Source organism: Pantherophis guttatus, chromosome 2 (assembly GCF_059756535.1).
Source record: "Pantherophis guttatus breed Tessera chromosome 2, ASM5975653v1, whole genome shotgun sequence".
Classification (NCBI taxonomy): Eukaryota; Metazoa; Chordata; class Lepidosauria; order Squamata; family Colubridae; genus Pantherophis; species Pantherophis guttatus.
This window is the reverse complement of record NC_142064.1, coordinates 87,496,286-87,521,795: the sequence shown is the minus strand read 5'-3', so window position 1 is coordinate 87,521,795 and position 25,510 is coordinate 87,496,286. Positions and strand designations below refer to the sequence as shown.

The 25,510-nt window shown below is 37.3% G+C and overlaps 1 protein-coding gene across 5 annotated transcripts in view; it reads left to right on the top strand.

Moving 5' to 3' along the window:
• The window catches only part of PALM2AKAP2 (PALM2 and AKAP2 fusion), a 249,192-nt gene extending 226,664 nt beyond the window's left edge, over positions 1-22,528 (top strand). For 2 of the 5 annotated variants that reach the window (XM_087886346.1, XM_034410611.3), the window contains 3 exons: positions 11,834-12,012; positions 15,073-15,111; positions 19,373-22,528. In XM_087886346.1, coding sequence (XP_087742472.1) covers positions 11,834-12,012; positions 15,073-15,111; positions 19,373-19,465 — 311 coding nt within the window. In that variant the 3' untranslated portion in view covers positions 19,466-22,528. The remainder of the gene's footprint in view (positions 1-11,833; positions 12,013-15,072; positions 15,112-19,372) is intronic. The other 3 variants (XM_087886347.1, XM_034410612.3, XM_034410613.3) reach the window with 2 other exon arrangements.
• Positions 22,529-25,510: the final 2,982 nt, after the last annotated feature.

Here is a 25,510-nt window from a genome sequence, read left to right as displayed (position 1 = left end):
AGTCATTATTGCCCTAATAAAACCAGTTTTATTAAATGACTCTGAATCTGTATGTGGATTTTACGAAAATGCTTCGAAAGTTCAAATATAGAATGTCCTACATTATTCAAACTTTAACTAAATAGAGCCATTGTGCAAGCCCTCACAAGGATAGCTCTTTTGGAAATAAATTTTACTGACAGCTACAAAAAGAAATGGGAATTTTCATTGGAACTAAGGCAATATTTATTGATAGATCAAATTTTATAGCAAAACAAAAACAAAATTCGCATATTTTACATTTTGAGATTTGTTTTTGCAGAATTACCATCCATCTTCAGTCTCATTGAAGTCTGAATGTAGGTTTGTTCAGTAGAATATATCGAATAGTATGTGTGTGTGTACACGTATGTCCATTTTATTGTTGTTACGTATGTCATACAATGTACTTCACATACGAATGATAATACATTTATGGTAAAAAGTAGAGCAGTTGGCAGCACAATGATAGATTTGTGGGACTAGGAGACAATGGAAATTTGTTCTAGCAAAATGCTGCACATCAAAAAACGTAGAATGTAAGTTTTAATGTGTAACTGGAGAAATGTTAAATGTCAAGCCTATTAATATTCATATTCAGTATGAAGCCTGCAGTCAAAGTAGGTTAGAGACAGTCAGTGGTTATGGGGAATGGGCGGGGCACAGCTGTCTATTGCAACCAAAATATAAAACACATCTTGAGTGATTTTTGAAATGCCTAAAATGAACTAGGTTTTATATTCCGTAAAAGTGACCTTTGTGCGTTGAAGATTATGCTTTTCATAAGCATTACACTCTGAGTCCAAAAACTGTCTTAAACTCACAGTGTCCCAAGTGATCTACAAGGCAACCTCTCAGAGTTCCCCAAGAAAGGAATTTTAGAGAGTCAGCCTTCTGTACAGGTAATCCTCGATTTACAACAATTCATTTAGTGACTGTTTGAAGTTACAACAGCACTGAAAAAAATGACTTATAACCATTGTTCACACTTAAGACCGTTGCAGCATCCCCATGGTCACATGATTTATATTCGTATGCCTGACAACTGACTCACATTTATGACAGTTGTGGTGTCCCAGGGTCAGGTCATCACCTTGTGCAACCGTCTGATAAGCAAAGTCAATGGGGAAATCAGATTTACTTAACAACCATGTTACTAATTTAACAACTGCAGTGAATTCAGTTAACAAATGTGACAAGAAAAGTTGTAAAACGGGCCAAAACTCATTTAACAAATTTCTCATTTAGCAACATAAATTTTGGGCTCAATTATGGTCGTAAGTTGAGGACTACTTATAGTGTGTGGCTAGATAGTTAGCCAATAGGAATGATGAAATTGCAAACAGTCTTATCTGGCAGTCTTATGCTACAAGTAAAGAGACACAGTAGGGTAGAACATATAAATGCACACTATTTATGGGACGTAAGTAATTGTCTGACTTTGCATATATTTTTACTTTCTATTCCAAGGTATTGCTCAATTTTGTTGACACTAGTGAGATTTGAATGTATTTAATCTTAATTTTGTTTCTTTCCCATGCAACACATAATAAATGAAACAGAAAAGTAGTGATATGGCTCCATGACCATCAGCTATGAGGCATGGGAAGTTCCCTAATTACATGATTTTGAAGCTAATATCATCTGCTAGAAGAATTCTTCAGAAACAGGAACTGCAAGTATTTGCTTTGCAAACAATCTCAGTTCCGGTTCCAAATAAATTGGCTGCATTTTAATCACAGCAGTTCTGGGAAAGCAGCTGGATTCATCTTCACTAAGCTTGTGCTACTATTGTTCCATAGAACAAATAAATATTCTCAGTGTGTCTCACAAAATCTGAGGGGGAAAACCCAGAACATTGGTTAATAAATTACCACATTTTTATTTATCAGTAGATTAAACAAGGGGACATTTTTATATTACTTTGCTAGGATTTGAATGTGTAGCTGAGTCAGTATTTCCCAATTTACAAGAGGATTTTATTGCATAGATGATTTTTGGACATCCTGAAAAACTGCACTTTAAGGGTGGATGCTGATAAATATCAATACACAATTAGAAAGGAAGTTTGGATTGTTCATACACCCAGATACAGGAAGATCACAGCGGTCTACGTAAAATATGACATAAAAAAGGAAAACAAATGAAGAAATATGATGATGATGTTGCATCTATGTGTTATAACCACAAAGCTCTCTGTTGGGAGAGCTTATAGAAAAAAGAAAGGATCCTGCATTGCTTCTATAAGATGTATATATGTGTTAGAGGCCAAATGACTCCTGATATGTAGCCTGTTTACAAATTTCTTTGACATTCTTATTCAGAGACCTGAACCTGGAAATCTAAATATATTTAACAATAGATTATTGACTTCTCACTGAAACTAGGCTCTCCTTTAATATTTGGGAAACATAAGTCTACCAAGCAGATAATATATTTCAAAATCAGCCCTTCTGATTTGATTTATTTCATTTAGACAGAAACATTCAAAGAAAAACAGGCAAAATAGAGATAAGGTCTGATATGAGAAGGTTGATAACAACTCTGAATTTTCCATGAAAGTCCCATAATAAACAAGACTAATTTTATGCTAAAAGACCATCTGGAAGCAACCAGAGAATTGTCACTTTTCCCCCTTTTTTTTAAAGAATTGTATGTTCAGTATCTACCACTTCCCACTAGAACTAAATCAAGCGTTATAGCCAATCATGTTTTATTTAAAGTCATGTCAAGCTGTATTTACCTTACTGAACTGTGAATTTATAATCCTATTATAAGCAGAAGCTTTTCTTCAAAGTTACAAGCAGTAAAGACATTGTTTATACTAATAGCCCATTTATAGCAATAATACAAGTGGGGGGGAATGAGAATGTTGATCTGGAAATGAGGCTGGGAAAGATTAACTTTCTCTCTTTAAGCCTAGAGTCTTTTTAGTTCTCTCTTGTCCACCACCCCAAAAACTTTCCTGGTCTCATAGTGCAAATCTTATTCAGGACATCTTCCCTTACAATTGGTCTTCCTGTGATTTCCTTTCTTGACTTTTATGCCATCACTGAAATTCTCTTTAAGGTTTATATGAAGCTGCTATAAAAATAGTGAACGGGAATGTGTACGTATCAGTATCACTAAACATTTCTAGAATCCCGTTTCAAGAGGAACTCTGAATTTCAAGCTTTGACATTAGTGGTAAGAAGGACTGCCTGATGAAGAACAATATGTAGCTCAAACATATTGGATATTTTAGACTCATTTTTACATCAATACTTGACAATTTTGTTTACTTTTTTTTTTAATTTCCCAATGCTTGTGTATCACTGTCCTGTTGACCACAGATTTATATTATACTCTTCATGCTATCACAGCCACATATCCTTGCCACTTAATGTTTGCGTTTAAGAGAGCAGTACTTTGTTCTGCGCAGGTCTTTCCACAATTTTCAGTGAGGTATAAAGCCATCCATTTGTACCAGATGTCTCATCTGTGAACACTAGGAAGTTTCTTACAGGATATGACTGATGCTTTATGGCAGCTGCAGCTTTCTCTCATCCTGCTTTTATGACACTGTTAATATTAATGAATAAGCAGTTGCTTCAGAAAGACAGAAAGCAGGTTGCTGATTTCTCTTTTGCTTTTGCTTTTGCTCAGGCATGTGTGTGTGTGTGTATGTGTATATATTCCTGTGTTGTGATCACTGTCTCTGAGGCAAGACCCTTATGCCCTTGAACGCAATGAGAATTCCTCCAAATTAGGGGGGGAAATAGAATACACGCCCTGAATTACTTCCTGACAAAATGTCATGTAATTTTGTGGACATACCCATGTGGTTTTCTTGGCAACAGAGTGAATGTGGTTTACCACTGTTTTCCTCTGCAGTATTTTTACAACTACCCACTCCAGCCTACATGCCAAGACGATTTTGTATTTAAAAGTTAAATAGAAGTTAAAAAGCAAACGATATGAATTGCTGCTTGGAATTTCAAATAGTTGAACTGCTTCTGCAGAAGCCCATCAGAATTCATATGGTATGTGTTTGTAGACACAGAAACTATATATTGCATATATTATAGTCATAGGCTATTCCTATTATGACATTCCAGGTACAGTATATATTGTATAAAACTTTTTATAAGTTTATCACATAAATTTTAATTCTTATAAATTCCATAAAAGGAGGAAGAAAAGAAAGAAATCAAAATAAGGACTCCCTGGACAAACATTTTACATGATTGTCAACTGGAGACAATTAAATGAGAAAATTAAAATGTAGTGACCATAAAGGGTTTTGCAAAAAAAAAAAAGTTTTTTAATTAATTCAGTTTGTCACAGGTAACATCATATATTAGCCTGAGTGGTGTAGGAGGCTAATGCCTCCTACTAAGGCAGCATTTAACATCCAGCTGCCTGCAATTACTGCGAGTTCAATTCTCACCAGGCTCAAGGTCGACTCAGCCTTCCATCCTTTCTAAGGTGGGTAAAATGAGGACCCGGTTTGTGGGGGCAATAAGCTGACTTTGTATAAAAAATATACAAAAGTATGAAGGCTATTGCTTAACGCATTGTAAGACGCCCCTGAGAAGGGCAGCATATAAAAATAAATAAATAAATAAATAAATAAATAAGTTAATAATAATAATAATAATAATAATAATAATAGATGCAGAAAATAAGCCAATTCACTCCCATTCTAGCTTAAAACTATTTTACTTTGCTTGCTCAGATTCCTACAAAGTTATTTTGTTAAATAAAGTTAGCTGCCATTTCAAATCCCACTTGAATAGAGTGATATAAAAATCTGGATTAAAAAAAAACAAGTAACACAAATATGAATTTCTCCTCTGGAGATCAGGATGGCTCTGACCCTGCTGGCATTTCATAAGTTCTTAAAAGACCTGGAGCTCTGTGTCCGGAACTGAGACCCCAAGTGTGCGCAGGGACCTGTTTCTCAGATATTTTAGCAATTATGAGATATGATTTATTCTAAATTTAATTTTTACTTATTTTTTTTCTGTTTCTACTTCTTTTCAGTTAAAACCTGTATTAAAAGTGGGATCAATAATGGATTGAAATCAAACCTAGAATAGTAAAATAAATAAATAGATACTGTGCAAGAGCATTTTTTTAAAAATATATAATTTGGAAATATATTTATTTTAGGTGATACAATTACAGTATCTCTAAGAATTTTAGGTACCCAAATATTAGTTTGGCTTACATGGGATTATCCACAAGTATATACAATAGTATTTTTTTAAATACACTACCTGCAGGCAAGCCAATTGTGAAAATTAAAACATACAAAAATTTCAAGGGTTGGCTTACCTGCATTTTTCATGATATTTTGTTTCAAAATTCAAGGTTCTGCTCATTTGGAGATGAGCTCATTGATGAGTATATATGGGATATATATATCTAATTTAATTAAAACATCAACTTTTTAAGAAATCTGCATTGAATATTGAAAATGATCTTTGGCTAGAAAAAAACTGAAATTATTTTAGAATTCTTTAATGTGGTTCAAAAAAATTTTAAAAAATGAAAATTGATGAAGAAATACTTATAATGAAGGATTGATTAAATCTGAAAAACAAGTTATGTCAATTGATATGTCACTTTCATAGGCGAAATATTTCAGACATTTCATAGGTGCCTTGCTCCATCCAGTGGTTGGACTAGGCGTGTAAGGCAATTCTTTTTTTACTATACATTGTGCTTCTATGTTGGTGTAAGATGCCTATTCCATATTAAGCATGTTAAAGCAATGAGCAAATATGGATTCTTGTTTTACCAGGACTACCAGATCAGATCTCAAACAATCCAGATATCTAGTAGAAAACTTTGCTGCCGCATAATGATCCAGATTTATGCAACCCAGATCCGGGACCCCTTTATTTTCCTAGACACGTCACTTTTCTATTTCTTCTCAAATTAAGAACAGTGAACAAGTAGTCCTCGATTTACAACCACAATTGAACCCAAAATTTCTGTTGCTAAGTGAGACATTTGTTAAGTGAATTTGGAATTACTACCTTTCTTGCTGCAGTTGACACAATACACTGCAGTAAAGTTAGTAATATGATTGTTAAGTGAATCTGGCTTCCCCATTGACTTTGCTTGTCAGAAGGTCGCAAAATGTAATCACATAACCCCAGGACACAGTAACAGTCATAAATATGAGTCAGTTGCCAAACCTCTGACATTTGATTATGTGACCATGGGGATGGTATAAAGGTCAGAAGTGTGAGAAATGGTCATAAATCATTTTTCAGTGCAGTTGTAAGTCTGAATGGTCACTAAATGAACTGTTGTAAGTCTAGGACTACCTGTATCAGTAATCTCAGAACCAACGTCCTTGATTTCAAGCAGAAAATACCATTGCATTTTCAATATACAATACACTGTATTTGCATTGTGGATTTTGTAACATGGCTATGGATTAAAGGCATTTAGTATTTAATAACTCGGAAGCAACCTGTTTTTCATTATTGCTTCCACTATAGCAGGGGTGTCAAACTCATGTCATCACAGCAGCATCATGTGACGTATTGGGACTTTTTTCCCTTTAAACCGAGCGTGGGCGTGGCCAGCGCGTGACGCATCCGGCCTGCAGGCTGGGAGTTTGACAGCCCTGCTCTATAGTTTTCTGTTTTATTTTGTAAAATTAGAATGGAATCGAGGATCTCTACAAATTATGACACAGCTAAATCTATATTCAGATAATGCAGCTTTAGCATCTGTAAGAACTTGCTCAGTCAGACATAAGTCCCCTAGTCTTGCATTTTTTATAATTGAATATTGACCAGCGAAAACCCCCATTGGAATTCTGGCAGTAAATACTAGCTAGTCACAAGTTTTTTTTTTTTAATCTTAAATTTCTTCTTATACTGTAAAGATGTCTGAATTGTACATTTTACTTTTAAAGGACAATGATTAATTATTTAATGGTGACATTCTAGTTTTAAAAAAATTAAGATCAAAGCCGTCTCATCTCTGCTTTTCAAGAGGTACAATATATCTCAGGTATTAAGGGATCAGTTGTTGGACACATGTCTATCAACCAAACTATTCATCCATCTGTGAATGCAGGTTCTGATAATCTTGCAGGAGTAGCCGACCCCTGCATTTATGTGTCTCAGTAACTATATATACCTCCTGGTTGGTATAGTGCAGGCAACAGTATATTGGTGTGGAAAGTGATTCCTAAATTAAAGAGTGTGGTTTCAACAGTATGAATACAGGTAATCCTAGATTTACAACAGTTCATTTAGTGACTGTTCAAAATTACCACAGCACTGAAAAAAATATTTTTGGTACCTCTCATCTCAATTCAATCTATAGATTTTGCCCAGGGTTTCTGCAAGTACAGTGAAAACTAAGTTTTACTCCACGCATGCCCATAGTACAGGTAGCCCTCAATTTACGACCACAATTGAGCCCAAAATTTCTCTCTAAGTGAGGCATTTGTTAAGCGAGTTTTGCCCCATTTTACAACCTTTCTTGCCACAGTTGGTAAGTGAATCACTGCAGTTGTTAAGTTAGTAACTTGGTTGTTAAGTGAATTTGACTTCCCCATTGACTTTGCTTGTCAAAAGGTTGCAAAAGGGGATCACATGACCTTGGAACACATGGTCATAAGTATGAACCATTTGCCAAACTCTTAATTTTGATCACATGATCATGTGGTTGTAACTGTGAAAGATAGTCATTAAAAATGGACTCATGCAATTGCGATATGTGTGTGTGTGTGTGTATGTGTGTGTGTGTGTAACTAGAGCTAGTATATATATTTTTCTGCTTTAGTAGAATATTGGCTGACTGACTAACTGATTGATTATGTGCCATCAAATCTGTGTCGATTCTTAACTGACCACATAAATAGATTTGCTCCAGTAGGATTAGTTGAATATTTACTAAAGAAAGGAAAATGGGCTAAGAAAGGTTATAACCTGCAAATAGTAGTAGAAAGGCATTAGTATGTGATATATTGTGAGAAATCACTGTCAAAAGAAGTGATGCTATTCAGAATAGCCCATGGCTGTGGGGAATTTTCTGGTTTGTGTTGTTTTAACCTAACTGACAATTCCTTGAAAGTAAAACCACTACAGTGTGCAAGATGTAAGGGATCTGGCAAAATGAGCTACAAAACAAACCTCAATAATCTATGAAATTGGCTTACTTTGTGGCTACAGGTTGGTTGCAAAATCTGGATGTAGATTTTCTAGCTCTTCTGGCTGCCATTGGGTCTTTTCAGTAATTGTTTCCAGAAGAGTGTAAGGCTAAATTCTGTCCTTTCACATACAGATTTTGTCCTCCAAGAAGTCAAAAGGGAGGAGAATTGTGAGGAAAACAAGTTGTTGGAGGAGTGAGAACATGTTGGTAAGATAGAAACATAGAGGGGCAGCCTCGACACTTTCCTTTCTTAGTACATTTTATCAAAACTGCTATGGCAATGCAACCAATATGTTTCTTTTTATTAAGACAATAACTGTTGTGGCCTGCCAGCAGCCTGCGCGGATCGTGGCTGATCCCGATGAAGAGGAGGCTGGTGTGATGTCGCGCCAGCAGCCTGCACAGCCAGTGCTCGCGTCGGACAGCGAGGAGGCCGAAGAGGATGTGGTGCCAGAGGCAGAGACTCAGCCAGGGCCTTCAGAACCTCCAGAAGCTCCTTCCAGTGGAGAGAGCGAAGTGGAGGAGCCTCTCCTCAATGCTCGGGCACACAGGGCTGCCAAAAGGCAGGAGTGGCTACTCAGGAGGAGGAGGTCTACTCGAGAGTAGGGCTTGAGGATAATTGGCCACTCCCTTAGCCTATTTAAGTCCCACGCAAATAGTGAGTTCTTGCTGGAAACAACTTGTATTATTATCAGAGTATTTTGGTTTATCATATCTTGTTTTCTGGGCTGGTTGCCAACCTTTGCCGGTCTTGTTTATTCTTGTTACTTAATTAATTTGATAAAGACCATTGGTGTGTGTCAATATCCTCGGAAATCCGGAGCTGGGGCAGAACAATAACTTTCTTGAGGATAGTAACCACAGATGGCAGGAGGATAACTTAAGGCTTGCTAATTTTGAATATTCATGCTTATATCATCTATTACCTAGGCATGATTATCATTTTCTCCTCCTTTCTTAGAATTAATAAATATGACTACGTTCTTCTGTCGGTAGGCATTCTTCCCACTATTTTCTGAAGGGAAATTCCTCCAGTGTACACTGAATAAATAACAGCTGCAGCTGTTTGATTATTGGAATTTGGTCCTGCATTTGATTCCAAATGTCCATTAATTCTTTCATATAAAATCTGTTCATCCTATATAGAAGCCAGAGGAGTATGGCTATAATTGTTCTCCACAAAATGTGTGCTACCTGATTCCTGGTTAGTTTTTGCTATACAAATCAGGACCAGTTATCAGTTTTTAATAATGTTTAGTAAGTTTCATCCATAGAGTGTAAAACTTTACATCGTGGTAATGTGACTTTTCTATTTGGCTCAGAAAAGCAATAAATTAGCTAAAGTGATGTCAAATATTTTGTTTTCAGAATAAATTGCCTACTTATTCTGAGTAGAGCTGCTACATCTCTGACCTCTAGTGGTAATAGTAATTTTTGTTCCTTGACTGAAATGTCCAGGTTTTTTTTGCATAGTGCATGCCTAGAAAGGACATTGTTTTAATGATTTTAACACAAAACAGTTTATGTCCATAGCTGTTTTTATGGGAATATAGAAATATAGTTATGTATTTTCTTGTTGATGATAATTAAAGAGATCATCACTTAGAAAAGTAGGAAAGAAGAACATGTCTTTCCTCCTGTATTTCAGAATTAAACATTAATCAGAATCATTATTATTTTAAATATATGTTGGGGTGATTTTTTATGTTTGACAGTTTAATCAAACAAAGAAATATATTTGAGCCTTGAAATAATGTAATTTTGAGTTTTATAGTGTTGGTATCAGATGAAGAAATCAGATGCATTGATGATCAGATTTCAGTTTACCTTTAATATGTAGATACAGGTATTTAGTTTTGGCCTACTGGGACACTCTAAGCCTAGCAAAGGCATTCAGATTCCTTGATCCAAATATTAATTCAGATGACAGGGGGGTGGTGCAGTAGTTAGAATGCAGTATTGCAGGCTCACTCTGCCCACAGTCTGGAGTTCGATCCTGACCGGCTCAAGGTTGATTCAATTTTCCAGTCTTCCAAGGTGGATAAGATGAGGACCCAGATTGTTGGGGGCAATATGCTGACATTGTAAACAACCCAGAGAGTGCTGTAAAGCGTTATGGAGCACAGAAGCAGTATATAAGTCTAAGTGCTACTACTATTATTTCCTGAACCATTTATATGGAAAAATGTGACTCCCTGGTTAAAACAGCTTCATTGGCTACTAATCTATTTGGGGGCATAAATCAAAGTGCTGATTGTGACTGTTGGATCAAACTCTTTTGACAGATTACTTTGTTCTGCATGAAACTATCTTCATTTGAGGGAAGCCTTTATGTACCATCACTTCAATAGCACATTAGATAAGATAGTGAGAAAGTGCATTTAGATAAACTTATTGTTGAAGTTAAGGATTTAGTCAGAAAAGTTGCTCATTTTTTCTTTGTATAGTTAATTGTTTGGCTGATGAGCTTTTGAATTTACTTCTACTTGTTAATGCCTTAAACTGGCACTGTTTCTATAGAATTAAAGGTAAAGACTTCTTGGATGTCAAACAATTGCTGATTGTATGGAAATATACATGTAGCTTTCTTGGCAACAGTGTGCAAGTGGCCTGCCTTTGCCTTTTACTGGGATTTATTTTTTTACCAGTCTAGCCTATAGCCCTGGAATTTGCTGGTCTTTCACCCAAATGCTGCCCAGGTTTGACTCTGTGTAACATGCATCAAATTGTAATTTGAGAAGACTTACCTTCACCGGTGTTTCTCAGAGGATGTGGTTAATATGGACAACCTTATCAATAGGATGTTTTTAAAAATCAGTATGTATGAGAGAGTAACAAACTATAGAGTGACTTCTTCTTACGCGCCTTCTGCTCCTTTGCTTTTAGTCTACTAAAATCAGGAAGCAGTGAAGCATCTTAAAGGAGAACAGAAATGCAGCCCTGAATCTATACTATACAGATAGTCCTCAGCTTATGGCCACAATTGGGTTCAGAATTTCCATTGTTAAGCAAGGCCGTTGTTATATGAGTTTATGACCTTTCTGCCATGGTTGTTAAGCAAATCACTACAGTTGTAAAGTGAATCACATGGTTATTAAGCGAATCCGGCTTTTCCCATTGATTTTGTTTATCGGAAGCCAGGTGGGAAGGTTGCAAATGGCAATCACCATGAGCCCAGGATGCTGCAACTGTCATGAATACCGGCCTGATCAACCAAGTGCCAGAATTTTGATCATGCAATAGTTGTAAGTGTAAGAATTGGTTATAAGTCCCTTTTTTTTCCAGTGTTGTTGATCACTAAACAGTGATTATAAGTCAAGGACTTATCTGTAGTCGGGTCTAAAAACATCCCTGCAGTAATTCCCTTGAAAGAACACATGTGTTCATTCACTCATACATTCATATACACATGTACATCCTTTTTTTAGTTGCTATAATTACTGGCTCCAGTTTGAAAATCTGTAGGCAAAAAAAAAAATTTTTTTTTAACTTGATCCTTTTTAAGATGCATCAAGCTTTCTTATCCGTAATAACCTCTGTAGCCTACCCTGCTTAAATGCTCCTTTGTTTGGGAAGTTAGGCATATGCTTTCAGACTCTCTTTTCAAATCTGTTGCCTAGAGAAGGAAATTTTGATTGGGTCTTTACAGGTAAAATAGAGAAGATCAAACCACCTCCATCTCCAACTGGTGAAGGTCCCCCCTCGCATCCCAGCTCCGCATCAGATGAATCTGCAGGATCCCAAAGAGCCAAGAACCTGATGCAGACGCTTATGGAAGACTATGAAAGTCACAAAACCAAAAGGCGGGAGAGGATGGATGAGAACAGTGTAAGCATATTCCATTTCTCCCTTGCCATTTCTTCCACATATAACACTTAAGGAGGAAACAATCCTTAAACTTTTTTATAAATTGCCTTCGGAGAATTCGGTGCACAAAGGCAATAAGCAAAAAGAGTGGAGGAAAATTGAAGGGGGGGGGAATCAGTTCCTTTTAAAGGGCGCGTGTGTGGGTTTTGCATACGAGACTGCCCAGTTTGCTAGGAGCAGAATACCAGAAGCAAACAGAACATCCTTTCTGTAGCAACTCTCTACAAATGGTGAGGGAGACATTGATGGGGAAAGGCAGTGAAGAGTAAGAGGTGGAAGTCCATACTCGTAGAAACATCGACTCCAAAATGAGTTTTGTTTCCCATGGATTGGGTGGATACTGGATAGATGTAGATGTATTGAGCTGCATTGTGAAAACTTTGATCTCTCTTTCTCTTGTGAACATTTCTTTAACTGAGATCAAGGAAGGCTGGAAAATATTTGGTACAATCAGAAACTATAGACTAACCAAGCTAGCAGTAATGGGAAATATATCTGGAAATGAGCTTTTCCATAAAGCTTTTTGAGGGGAAAAATGCCTAATTCTAACGCAATCAATTTAGCCTTCCCTAAAAATTGGAGGGCCAATGTTAATCTAAGTCCCAGGGGAATAAAATTCCAAAGGGAGGGCGTCCCGTCACAAAAGGCCTTCTTCCTAGGTCTTGTCAGATGACATTCCTTAATAGCCAATAGGATGCCTTGCCTTCTGAATCTGATTAGCTGGGTAGATGTATTTGAACAGAGGTGGTCCACAAATATCCCAGGCCCATGCCATGTAGGACTTTGTAGGTCATTACTAAAATCTTGAAGGGACTCGGTAGCTCAGTGGCTAAGATGCTGAGCTTGTCGATCAAAAGGTTGGCAGTTCAGCGGTTTGAATCCCTAGTGCCGCGTAACGGGGTGAGCTCCCGTTACTCGTCCCAGCTTCTACCAACCTAGCAGTTCGAAAAATGCAAGTAGAAAAATAGGGACCACCTTTGGTGGGAAGGTAACAGTGTTCTGCGCACTTTTGGCGTTTAGTCATGCCGTCCACATGACCACGGAGACATCTTCGGACAGCACTGGCTCTTCGGCTTTGAAATGGAAATGAGCACCACCCCCTAGAGTCGGGAATGACTAGCACATGTGCAAGGGGAACCTTTATCTTTACCTTTTTACTAACATCTTTAATTGCACTTTGAAGCACCGATAGCCAGTGCAGCATGCAGAGCAGAGATGTAAAAACTCGCATAACTACATTTTGCACCAGCTGTAGCTTCTAAGTACTCCTCAACGACAGGCCCATGTAGAGAATTTTACAGTAACCCATTTGGGAGGTAACCAGGGCATGAGTGAGAGAGAGAGAGAGCCTCATACTGCCATGTTCCTTGTAATCACTCGTTTGCAAATGAGGCTGAAGTGAGTCCTGAGGAAGCCAGTTCTAAGGCTACTACAGCTCCTCTGTTTATGTCCCTTTGTTTTTCTAAGGTTCTTACCATGTTTAGAAACACTCTGGACCCAGACATTTTATTGTCTAACTCTATTCACAATCCTCATCTCCTACTGATATAATCCTTAGAGTACCCTGTTATCATTGGTATAAGGGCAATGATCTAATAAGTAGATAAAAACCTTCTTAAAAAACCCCACCTGCCATCAAGGGTCCTTTTTCTCTATTAGACAATTACACATTGATTCCTCTATAGCCTCTCTGAGCTAAACCATTAAGTGTCCTTTGACCCCTGCTGAAGATTTGAAGTACACCTTAGAAGCAAAATCCATGCTAGGTCACCACCAAGAGCTTGCCTTCCTATCGTTCTTTGCTGAATGACAGCTGAGGTTATGGATCTACTCTTCCATTTTGAGATTATGACTCAAGGAAGAATGATCCTCTGTCCTGTCAATCCACAAACACCAATCTCATCTGTACGTTATAAGCAAGAAACTCTTCAATATGTATAAGTCACAGCAACCAGGGCAAAGAGGAAATCAGTTACACTCTTAACCTGTTTCCCCAAAAATAAGACATCCCGTGATAATAAGCCTAATCGGGCTTTTGAGCACATGCACTCAAATAAGCCTCCCCTGAAAATAAGCCTCCCCGAAAATATTTAAACAGAGAGCTGGAAATCAGATAAGACGGCAAGAGGAGCCCCATTTTGCTCCACGCGCCCCAAAATAATAAGACCTCCCCGAAAATAAGGCCAAGTGCTTATTTCAGGGTTCAAAAAAATATAAGACAGGGTCTTATTTTTGGAGAAACACTGTAATTTTTCTGGTGGCCATTTATGAATTCACACAACTTGATATTTCGTTTCTCATGACATCAGGCTACTTCTCAAAACTTTGCTATACAAGTAGACCTCGGGTTATGACAGCAATTGGGACCCCCTCATTCAGCGCCATCACAAATTTAAACAGCACCTACATGAGTGATTGTAACCCAAGGACTGCCTGTATTGTAAAGAAAAAGAGATGAGAAAGAGAGATTTATTTATATGTATTCATATTTCATATTTCTTAATGGCTCATCTCCCTTGGAGAGGGACTTGAGCAGTGATCATACGTGATTCATGGAGAGAGCCAACATTTGTCTAAGCTATAGAAAATTCTAAATGGGGGCTCTGTGCAGGCACAAAACTCATATGTATAAATTCACAGAGGACCACTTCAGTGGTCTTTAATTAAAGGTAAGTAACCAGTTCTTTTTTATTGGCAAAGTACTGTCCATTTCAAATATCTCCATTTGTTAAAGGGAAAGATTTTTGTTATCTAAGAGAACCAGTAAAGTCTTAACATCGTAAGATTTGGGAAATCCTTAATTTGTAATAGAAGTATTATATAGATAAGTAGACAGAGTTGCAAATAACACGCAGCTTATGCTGCTGTTCTTAAATTGCCTATTTTGCTTAGCAAGTTAACAGGTAAAAACTGCCTTAATGAGAAATTCAGAGATAGGTACCCATTTTCAGTTCATTTATAAGCATCATTCTCTTTCTCTGTTCTTTGCGCACTAATGAGAGTCTTTTCTCTTTCTGCTAGTACAACTATAAATTACTGTCTAACAAGGTTACTTCTGAGGTACTTTTCAAATGTTTGCCCTTTTAAGCACTTTGTTTATACATTTATTTATTTATTATTTTTCTTCTTCTTTTGCATGAGACTTTTGAGAGTTTTTGCATGCTGCTATAGCTTGCTTCCCACTGCTATTTGTTGGAGGAATATTTGAAATTAGAAGCCATCATTTTTTCGCCCTGATTTCCCTACACCCAGACTATCAGTCGGATGACACCTCACACTGCTTTTGGGAATTCCCGCTAAATCCATAGGCTTACACCTTGGATAGCCACCAGATTATCTTTCTCCAGTTGCTTCTGCCCACCTGGTAAGTTTGGGCAGGGCTGATATGCTTCAGATCCAACCCGTAAAACGGTGCCATCTGACGGCCCTTTTCCATTGCTGTTCAGGAACAGCATTCCTCTAAAATCTAACAGGTTTTTGTGGTTTCTCTGACATCTTACAGCCATTGTATTGTTATCTGGTTGCTTTGTCTTTGTTGGTGTTGTTTTAACTTTATTATCTATCCTTTGCAAATTTCCTAAATTCATAGTTGCGTTGATCTATACACCAATTAAATAAGTAAGATTAAATCTCTCGAAATTATATTCCAACAATGGAATGGAATTTGAAAAGAATCAAAATCAGACTTTTCACAAAACTTTCGTGAGAAATGGTATCTATCTGCCATTTTAGAGTTCCTTCTTAAGGGAGCACAAAAAGAGAGGATTGTACAGGTAGTCCTCAATTTACGACCACAATTGAGCCTAAAATTTCTGTTGCTAAGTGAGACATTTGTTAAGTGAGTTTTGCCCCCATTTTACGACTTTTCTTGCCACAGTTAAGTGAGTCACTGCAGTTCTTAAGTTAGTAACACGGTTGTTAAGCGAATCTGGCTTCCCCATTGACTTTGCTTCTCAGAAGGTCACAAAAGGGGATCACATGACCCCAAGACACTGCAACCATCATAAATAGGAATCAGTTGCCAAGCATCTGAGCTTTGATCACATGACCGTGCGGATGCTGTAACAGTTGTAAGTGTGAAAAATGGTCATAAATCACTTTATTCTGTGCTGTTACAACATTGAACAGTCACTAAACAAACTGTTGTAAGTCGAGGACTACCTGTATATAGAAACACTTTCCGGACTTGATTTACAGATTGATTTTGTAACATGGATGTCTTCCCTATGATCAGCCCATAATCCCCAATGATGTTATTAAAGAGTTATGCTTCTTGGCAAACAGTCCTGAAACCTGAGTTCAAGCCCTGCTGTAGGTATCATACTAACTAATGGCACCTCCCTAATTTATCATTCTGGGTGTGTTGGAACAGCAATTTCCTGAATCTCCAAGCAGTGTGGCTAACGGCGATTCAGAGATTTCAATCCCAATACACCTGAAAGACACAATCCTATTCTATAACTGAAATATCACATTATTGATTCGTTATCTTAATTAGGCCCACTATAGCATTTTTTCCCCCTCAATCTGCCTTCCCTGGCAGCTGATTTCAACAAAAATCTTACGTTTTCATGTTAGATGTCCTCAGCGTACCAGGATCCTCTGTGCTCTTTTTTGCCAAATAAATGCCTGCATGTGACTTTGTGGCTTAGAAGATAGAGAGGAAAATTAGAAGTTTTTAAAAAAAATTACAGACAACCTTTAATGATTTAAAAAAAAAAACACCAAGGGAGCCAGCAAGCATTGCACTTTGTGGAAGAGGACATTATTTTGAGTGTGTAACTATAGAAATCTCAAACAGCAGGTAGGATCATTATCAACATACATGTTGACTCATTGTATGTGTGATACTAGATGGAACTTCTAAGATCACGGAGAGGGGTATTGATTTTCTATGAGAGTTGATTGCAACAAAAAGTTTTGCCAGCAATGTTCTTGATCACAGTTCTATGTGCTCTTCTGCTTCAAGGTCTAGCAAAAGATGTAGATCTGGTTCAGAGAAGATTGGAGACATGATAAGCTAGATGGCGTAGAATAGGAAACAGCAGATGTGCCATATTAACTGAACACCTGTATGTTGTAGTTTATACTGTACATATCTACTCCAAAATAAATCCCATAGGTTGGAGTTGGGTTTACTGCCTGCAAATGGGGCTCAGAATTAGAGCTTGAAATATCTTGTTAACCTTTGCTATATAAGTACTGTAAAAGACATTTAAAGGGAAGGGGGATTGGAAATCCAACACACACACACACACACACACACACACACACACACACACCAAAGAGCAACCCATTTTATCTCAGGATAATAAATTAGGCTTACAGGTCAACATTCCCCTGAGAACATAAAATAGCATATTTAGTGTACTCTTTTTTTCTCTCTCATGGCAACAACCCAGGTTTCCTGTGTTGGGCTAGCTAGGAAATAGTGACTGTACTCTATCATGTATGTATATTTTTACTTGGGAGTTCATAAGCTACATCCTCATCCCACTGTTTCTCTGTCTGATTCTGTATAAAGAGAGTGTCAATGATGAAAGAGTAAGAAACAGCCCAATACATTTAAAGAAGGGCAATAGAGGTTGTGTATAGACCAATCAAATATGTGTCTATGTAAAAGTGCTTAGCAGTGCTGATATTCCTTTAGCTTTTTCTTACCAGCAATATTACAAAGTCAGTCAATGTACAACACACTGTATAAAAAACAGGGCTGAAGAACTGGCCGAAACTTTTCTATGAATTCATGTAACCAGCTCACTCTTTTTATAGTTCCAGAATTCTAGAGACCTTCGCAGAAAAAAATTGTTCTTGCCTACATTTTAAGAGATTTGCCACTCTTTCCCTCCTGCTCCATTTTTCTAGGGGAACAAAATAGGAAAAATGCAGTGCGCTCACAGTGCTGATAGAAAAGAATATTAGTAGCTGTTTCCTAAAATATTTCTTGTAGCTGTTACATTACCAAACTTGGTAACATCATCAGTGCCTTCTGCAAGAAAACCACCAAGCTCAGAGAGCCCCTGGGACCTCACAGTTGCAGTGCCCTTTGAACTGACAGCACTGGGAGCATATACCTGGAAGTGAATTTCCTCACCAGGAATTCACGATCAAAATATTCTGCTTCATTCACTCCCTTCTATGATGTATCTGTGCAATACTTTTACTACTTCTCCTCCTCAGTTGGAAATTCAGTGTGAGACATCAGTAGCAGTGTTATTATTTTTCTACTTATTTTACCCACCCACTCCCAAGTGCACTCAACAATGTGACTAAGTTACTCCCTTGGGTTCTCATGTAGCTGTGAATATATTTAACCTGTCTAAAATGATTTTTTTCTGTGATTTCTACGTAGGATTTAGTTTAATTCTGAACAAGTTTACCTTCCTTTGGTGAAACATATTTTATCAATCCTTGTGCGATGCAAGTCATTTTGTACCACCAACCTGTCATAACTTTTCAACTGTATCCTAAACCCACACAAACATTTCAGAGGCTCTAACCTGTTCCTTGGATTAATTGAATAAGTTCTTTGGCAATTTTTTTCAATAATTCTGGTTTAAACTCTCTTGCAACTTAATAAACAGTCTTCCTGAAGTGGCCCTCTCAATCCTATCCATGTCAGTCATACGGAGATGGAGATTCTGTGTTATAAGATACAGTACATGTGCCAAAACTATACACTAAATACCCAAGTCACTTCTGTAATGCAACTCTGCTTGAGATATACAGCAGAAAGGTGGAGATTAATAGCACTAGGAAATTTTCATCTCTCATCTAAAGTGCACACAGGTATCATAGTTAATTCAGTCTTTCTCCGCAGCTATTGAATGTGATTATTGCCATTGTTTGCAAAATTGATTTACATAAGCACTTGGGAGGCTTGGAATGAGTGGCTCAGAGAGAAGAAAATAAGGGGAAAAGTCCATAGTATTGGTTAGATTTTTGGATGTAGTTTTCTATTGAACAGGCCATAGCAACTGTACTGCCACATGTCTCTTCTGCTCAGATTATGCTTCACCAGCTATTTTTATGTTTTCTCTGCATGTGATGTTTTCATTGATGTGCTTAAACTTAAGCATCACAGCTGGATGTTTTGCAAGCACTGTTTCAGTTAAGCGTTTAATTTTGTTTTGGCTGCAGCTATGCTGATTTTTTTCTCTCTCTCTATGAGTGGAAAAAATGCAAAAGGTGGTGAGGTATGCCATTGGAAACATTTGAATTGCATATAACTTTTCATTGGCTGTCTTTTTAGTTTGTCTATAATGGACGAGGGCAACACAATAAATGATGTTTTCTTTCTTTTCCTCCTCTCCCTCCCCAGGTCCTTGAGGCTACTAGAGTTAATCGTCGGAAGAGTGCGCTAGCATTGCGGTGGGAAGCTGGCATATATGCTAACCGGGAAGAAAATGAATAGACTTTTTGGCAAAATCTCAGAACTTTTTTTTTTATTGCAGAGACCAGAAAACCAAATAAGAGGGAGGGGGGAGTTTTAATTTTTTAAAAAAGCTACAGCATTTTAATTTGGTATTTATTACAAACATACAAGTCTCTGCAATACATATTAGAGCAGGATCAGTTCATATATATTACATGCATACATGCACAAACACAACGCAGAATTGTAATAAGACATGCATCTGCTGTCCTCTCTGAAGAAACTGAAGAAGCAGACAATAGTTGTGGAGTTGTCGTCATCACTAGTTAGAAGAAACCGCAGCAGGGATCATCCAAGTGAATATATTTCCGAGTGAGTAGAATTGAAACATGGTGTCCTTCACAATGTCTGCTTCACTTATGTTTGGAATAGGAAGAATCTGGATTATATACCTTTTGACCACAAGATGGCACTTCTGGATATGAACAATTTCAACTTTCTTCGAGCTTGGGTTTTACAACACATAAGTGGCATTTCTAAGGGGCCTATTATTCTGTTATATCCTAGGTATAACATGGGGGGGGCTTTGATTTTTGCTATTTTGAAAGAATAGAGGTTCTTGGAGTCTACATAACTGTTTCTTTTTAAAGAGGCTGTTAATTTGCAAATGTGAATGTACAATCCATATATTTAGCCATAAATGCAATGTATTGTTTTTACTAATACTTTGGAAAGTATGGAGAGATGGCAAACGGTTTATGTTTTTCTTGTATGTGTTATTGGGTGTTGTTGCAAACTTGCCATCCTGTTGTGTTTTTTTTTTCTTTCATAATCAGTATGCTTCATACAATTCTTTAATATTGCTGCACATTCTATAGATAGGTTAGAAGATCTAGAAAGAAATGCCAAACCAGAATATCTTAATTCTAGTGGTTTGTATGCTTGCAGTTATGAGGTTGACCTCAATGTGTATTTGTATTATCATTTGTGCTTAATAGGCTACAAGTATTAGATACCGAAAGAGGGAATATATAATAAAATCAATAAGGAACAATCACACTGAGTTAGGAAGGTAATCAGAGGTTTGAAAATGTTTTGAGTATTTTTTACTAAAGCAATAATTGATATTCAGCAGATTGATAAATAGAAGAATATGAAAGAAAAATAGTTATATCTTTAACTATATTTATACTATATAAATGTCTTATCTTAGTATTATTAAAGCATGAGGAGGAATGTTTTGCATTTCCAGAAAGTGAAAGTTGTAGAAGGTAGCAGAGAGAGGAATCAGAGATGAAGATTGGGGCCAAAGGATTATTTTTGCTGTTCCAATTGTGTTTTCAAAACTAAAAAATAATGGAGCATCTTTAGTTGAAGTGTAGATTGCAAACTCACAACAAAGGAATCAGAGATGTGTGAGCGCAATTTCTGTATGTGTAAATTGGAAAAACAGGATCGTAGAGATTTGGTTGTACAGATTTATTTTCTCCAAAGCTGTTTGTCAGCTCTAGGGGTATAAACATTTTTTCCTTTTTCTTTTTTTCTTTTTTTATGAAAGGGATCTAATATGGCACTAATCCACTGCAGTATTTGTAATAACAAAGCTGACCCAATATGATATTTGCATGAGTTACTATTTCAAAACGTATTGAACAGTTTTATAATCTGATATTTAGAAAAGAAAAATGGTATTTATTCTTGCCAGAGTATTAAGAGCTGCCAGAATATTCTTTGTTCAGGGAATGCAGTGGAGTATTGGAAATCCATAATTTCTAAACTAGAGTAGATAATATTTTAGGCATTGGAAAGAATGTTATATGAATCTTAAAAATAAAATTACCATTGCCTATTTTTAAAGGAAAAACCAACAAGCAGTCATGTATACATTTCACTTTCCAAATGTTTCATATTGTGAGCAGAATTTTTGTATATTTCTGGTATTTGAATTTAGAAGACAAGGAACATACTTAATTTTTTTCCCAACTATTAGAGGTACATATAAATTAGGGTGATCACACAGCCTTGGAGAGAATCTTGTCTTTGTTGGGCCCCCCCAAAAAATGTAGAAAGGTTGAGAGATCAAGTGATCCTGCTTATATGTACCACAATCTTCAGAATTTCTAATCCAAATCTCCCAGCCATGTGTTTTGATCTTCTATGGCCAGCAATAACATTTGGACTTGCATGTATGTAATAATTGCTTTCATCTGCCATAGCTGAAACAGGAGAGATTTTTATTTGCATGCATATCTTCCATTGCTAGCTTACAAACCAAGTTAGCATCTTACTCCATTTACTATAAATCCATGGGCAGATGTAACGGATCTACGGTAGTATCTGCAGATTTTGTAACGCCAAATACCAATTCTACAGTTGGAATATGTTTTACATAAATAATTCCCATTTGATTCTGTTTAAAATTTTCTAAAAGTTTGGGATGCAATCTGGCTAGATTTTAGCATTCCCATTGATTTCCATAGGAGCACTTGGGATTTAAATGTACTTAATTTATCCATTTTATTTGCTAAGCAAGGTCAGAGTTTATAATGAAGCATAGGAAAGAATAATTCAAGGCATATATATGAGTTGAAATAGGTATGTGAAGAAAAGAGGCGGGCACAGTAACCAAGAAAACGAAAGAGTAGGAGGCTGTCCGAATCAAAACACTGGCCAGCAAAGGCCCATTAATATCTTCAGTATTTTGTTTTTGAGCCCTGAGCACAAACTGCCTATACAGTCGAGCTGACTTGTATGTGTGTGTATGTGTTTTAACTCCTGAAGTATATATTCTTTAAAATGAGGTGAACATTCTCAGGTTTATGAAGAATTATTTGTCCTAGACATGCAATACGCTCTGTTAAGATCAAAAACGAACGAGGAGAATAAACGTAACCACCTCTACTTCATTACAACTCTTTTGCAAAAGTGTGGTTTTATAGTGAAAAAAATAAAACCAAAGACAATTATTTGCTTGGAACTGAGTAAATTTCCCCCCCCTTTTTTTTTTTTTGGTTTGTTGTCAACTTAGCATGAAGGACAAAAGAGTTGTTCAGGAAATCCCCATTTTCTACATATATAAATAAAAATGACTTCACAAGTGTCTTTCGGTTGTCTCAGTTTCTTTTTCCCTTTGCAACAGCCACAGTGAATTCAGCATCTGGCATTGGAGGGAGGGGGAGGCTTGGTAAAAGGAGAAAAAAGAGGATTACTATGCTGTTTCCTTTAGATTTTAGTTCTGATGACTTACAATTCTGAACTGCTGTGAGCGGGCATGCCCTTTTTCAAAGATTTAGGGAATTTCTATGCCGTTTTCAGGAAAATATATCACAATCTTTTCACATTGTAACAGCTTCTTCATGAAGATGCATGAAGCATGAAGAATTAACAAGAAACAAAAACAGTTCTCTCAAGTTCTTCCACTCTCTATGGTTTGGATAAAAGTCAAAAATTATGCACCAACACACTCTCTGTTACGTTGGAATTTATTGTTGCAAGGTAATAATGCCACTTGCTCAAAATCTAAACAGCCCCAAAAGATACCTGGCCTCAGTCTGCCAGAGCTGATCTGCAAGCTTAATTTATAAGGACCTTGCAAGCCATACTTTTTTTTTTTTTTGGTGGCTACTTGACCAACTCAAGTGCAATTTAAGCACTGTTAATTAGCAATTAAATTCAATGAACTTTACTCTTTATTTTGACTTGGAAGTGTGGAATGAGGAAATGAGCCACCTCCTTCAGTGATGTAAGTATGGCTTCTAAAATATTGGGTTCCAAATGCCTAAATCCAAAGCTTTAATCTGCTGCTTTTTGAATAAATGAGGCATGTAAACATAATGTGCCTGTAAGGGCAGCATATTACAATAGTCATTAGGAAATGAAATTACAAAAGCAGAAGTAGAAAAAGAATAACGCTCCTGGAGGATAATCCTTTGCTCCTATTCACAGAGATTTGGTGAAAAGAGTAATTTCAAATGGCTTGATAATACTCTATTACTGTCATCTTGTGTAGCCTTTAAGAACAGTCAGTGTTTCTGTTTTGGATTTATTTGGATTTGTTTTAGAAATATTCTCCAGTGAGCCAGCATACGTGCTAATGAAAGATCCTGTCTAAACAGTTTCTGTCTGAGTCCGTGTTCTAACCTGGACTTGGTCATCTATCTCTTCTGGAAACAATCATTTTGCTCTCTAGCTTTAATTTTAATCTAGACATTCGGTCAAGAGGGCACAAAATGATTTACTCATTGTCCTTGCCTTCTTTTAATCAGAAATGAAAACAATCTGGACAGATTCCTTTGAGGCTTCGTAATACTTTTTTCTTTGTTTCTTTAACTGATTGGGAGCAATCCAGAGTTTGTTATAAAATGGGTGGCTGTATAAATATTTTAAATAAATAACTGGCTTTATAAACCACTCAAAGTTCTGAGTAGCGTGCATGCCAACCACTGTAAATTAGATTAAAAGCAATAAACTTTACAATAAAACAGTACCCTCCATTCATGAAAATTAATGAGGCACAGCAATGTAGAGCCAAAGATCCTAATCCTTTCAACCAACATCAAGGAGAACAAGCTTCTCTTGGTTGATGGAGCAGATCATCCCATTCCATAGTCTGACAGATGTCCTAAAAATCAGGATGTGCGGGGTGTGGGGGTGGCATTCAGCTATTTGGGGAAATGCTGTTCCCTATTGGGACAGTGCCTGCATGACTCCCCGCAAGCGGCTGTCCCTGAAAAAAGTAATACAGAGCAAGACTTCCCTACTAGATCTTACTGAGTGGCCAGATAGTTCTGGAAAAAGATGGCTCTGCAGATCCCCACACCTGAGCCATGACAGGCTTCATAAAAGACAAGCAGAACCTTAAATTACACCTGAAAACCAACTGGCAACCAGTGCAACTCTCAAAGTGGTAGATGGGCAAACTGAGAGGTGCCTCATCTCCTTACACACACCAAAATAGGAGTGATCAGGAATTCCATTTGGATTCATTAGATTTCTGTATGATTTCTGAACCAGTTCTTGCTCTTGACTGGGAATGGAAGACTATCAACTATCAGAAATATGAGATGTAGAAGAGACATATAAAGAGGTTCAACGGTATTTTTAAAAATTAATTTGAAACTATTCCAAGGATCTCTTCCCTTCAGAAAGACACATTGCACAATGAGATATATAGAGGACCAAACAACGACATCATACATACACTGATAATGTGTCTTGTTAGCCATAATTTGTGTTTTCTTGGTGAGATTCTTCACAGAAGAGATTTTTTTTTAATGGATCCAGCCATTATTCCTCCCCATTTGATACCCTGAATTAAGGGATTACAAGGTTGTAAAAAAGGAGGGTTTTATTGATATAGGCTCATCCTCCTGGTTAGTTCTTGCGTAGGTTCCTTAAATACATGGGCATACAATAGCTGTCTTTCAAAAGATCTGCTTTTTTTACAATACCGAAAAAAAGCTGCACAGAAAGTCAACTTGAACTAGGAAAGAAAGACAGGTTTTGCCAGTTGTGTGCTGCTGGTTCAGTCACCATGGTATGCATTACAGGTTTTCTCCTGCTTCTGCCAAGAAGAGGATTCATGTGGCTGTTCTCTACCGCTTTTAATCCTGTTGTAGCAGTGATCCCATTTTGCCTACCCCAGGGGTGTCAAACTCAAGGCTCGGGAGCCCATTTTCGCTGGCAGAGCACTTGGACCACCCTGGCCATGCCCGCCCCAGCCCCCCAAGGTCAAACATAACCCTGATGTGGCCCTCAATGAAATCGAGTTTGATTCCCCTGGCCTACCCCATGGACTACTTATGCATGCCGATACCCACAATCCCTTGCTATCCGCACTGCCATTCTTCTGCAACAGTGGCCAAGGACTGAGCCAGAAGAGGATTGATTACTTCCTTCTTTACCCTGAACATGTTTCCATGCTTGGTAGCCTGACTGACACGTCACAGGTGGGGAGGAATGGCTTGGGCTGAAGCAGGTGGAAGCCAACTGGTTCCAGGGTATTTTGGTCAGAAATAGCTCAATGACAAGTTGCAGTTCTAGGCAAAAAGCACTTTCACTCCCGTGAATGTTTAATTAGGCAAC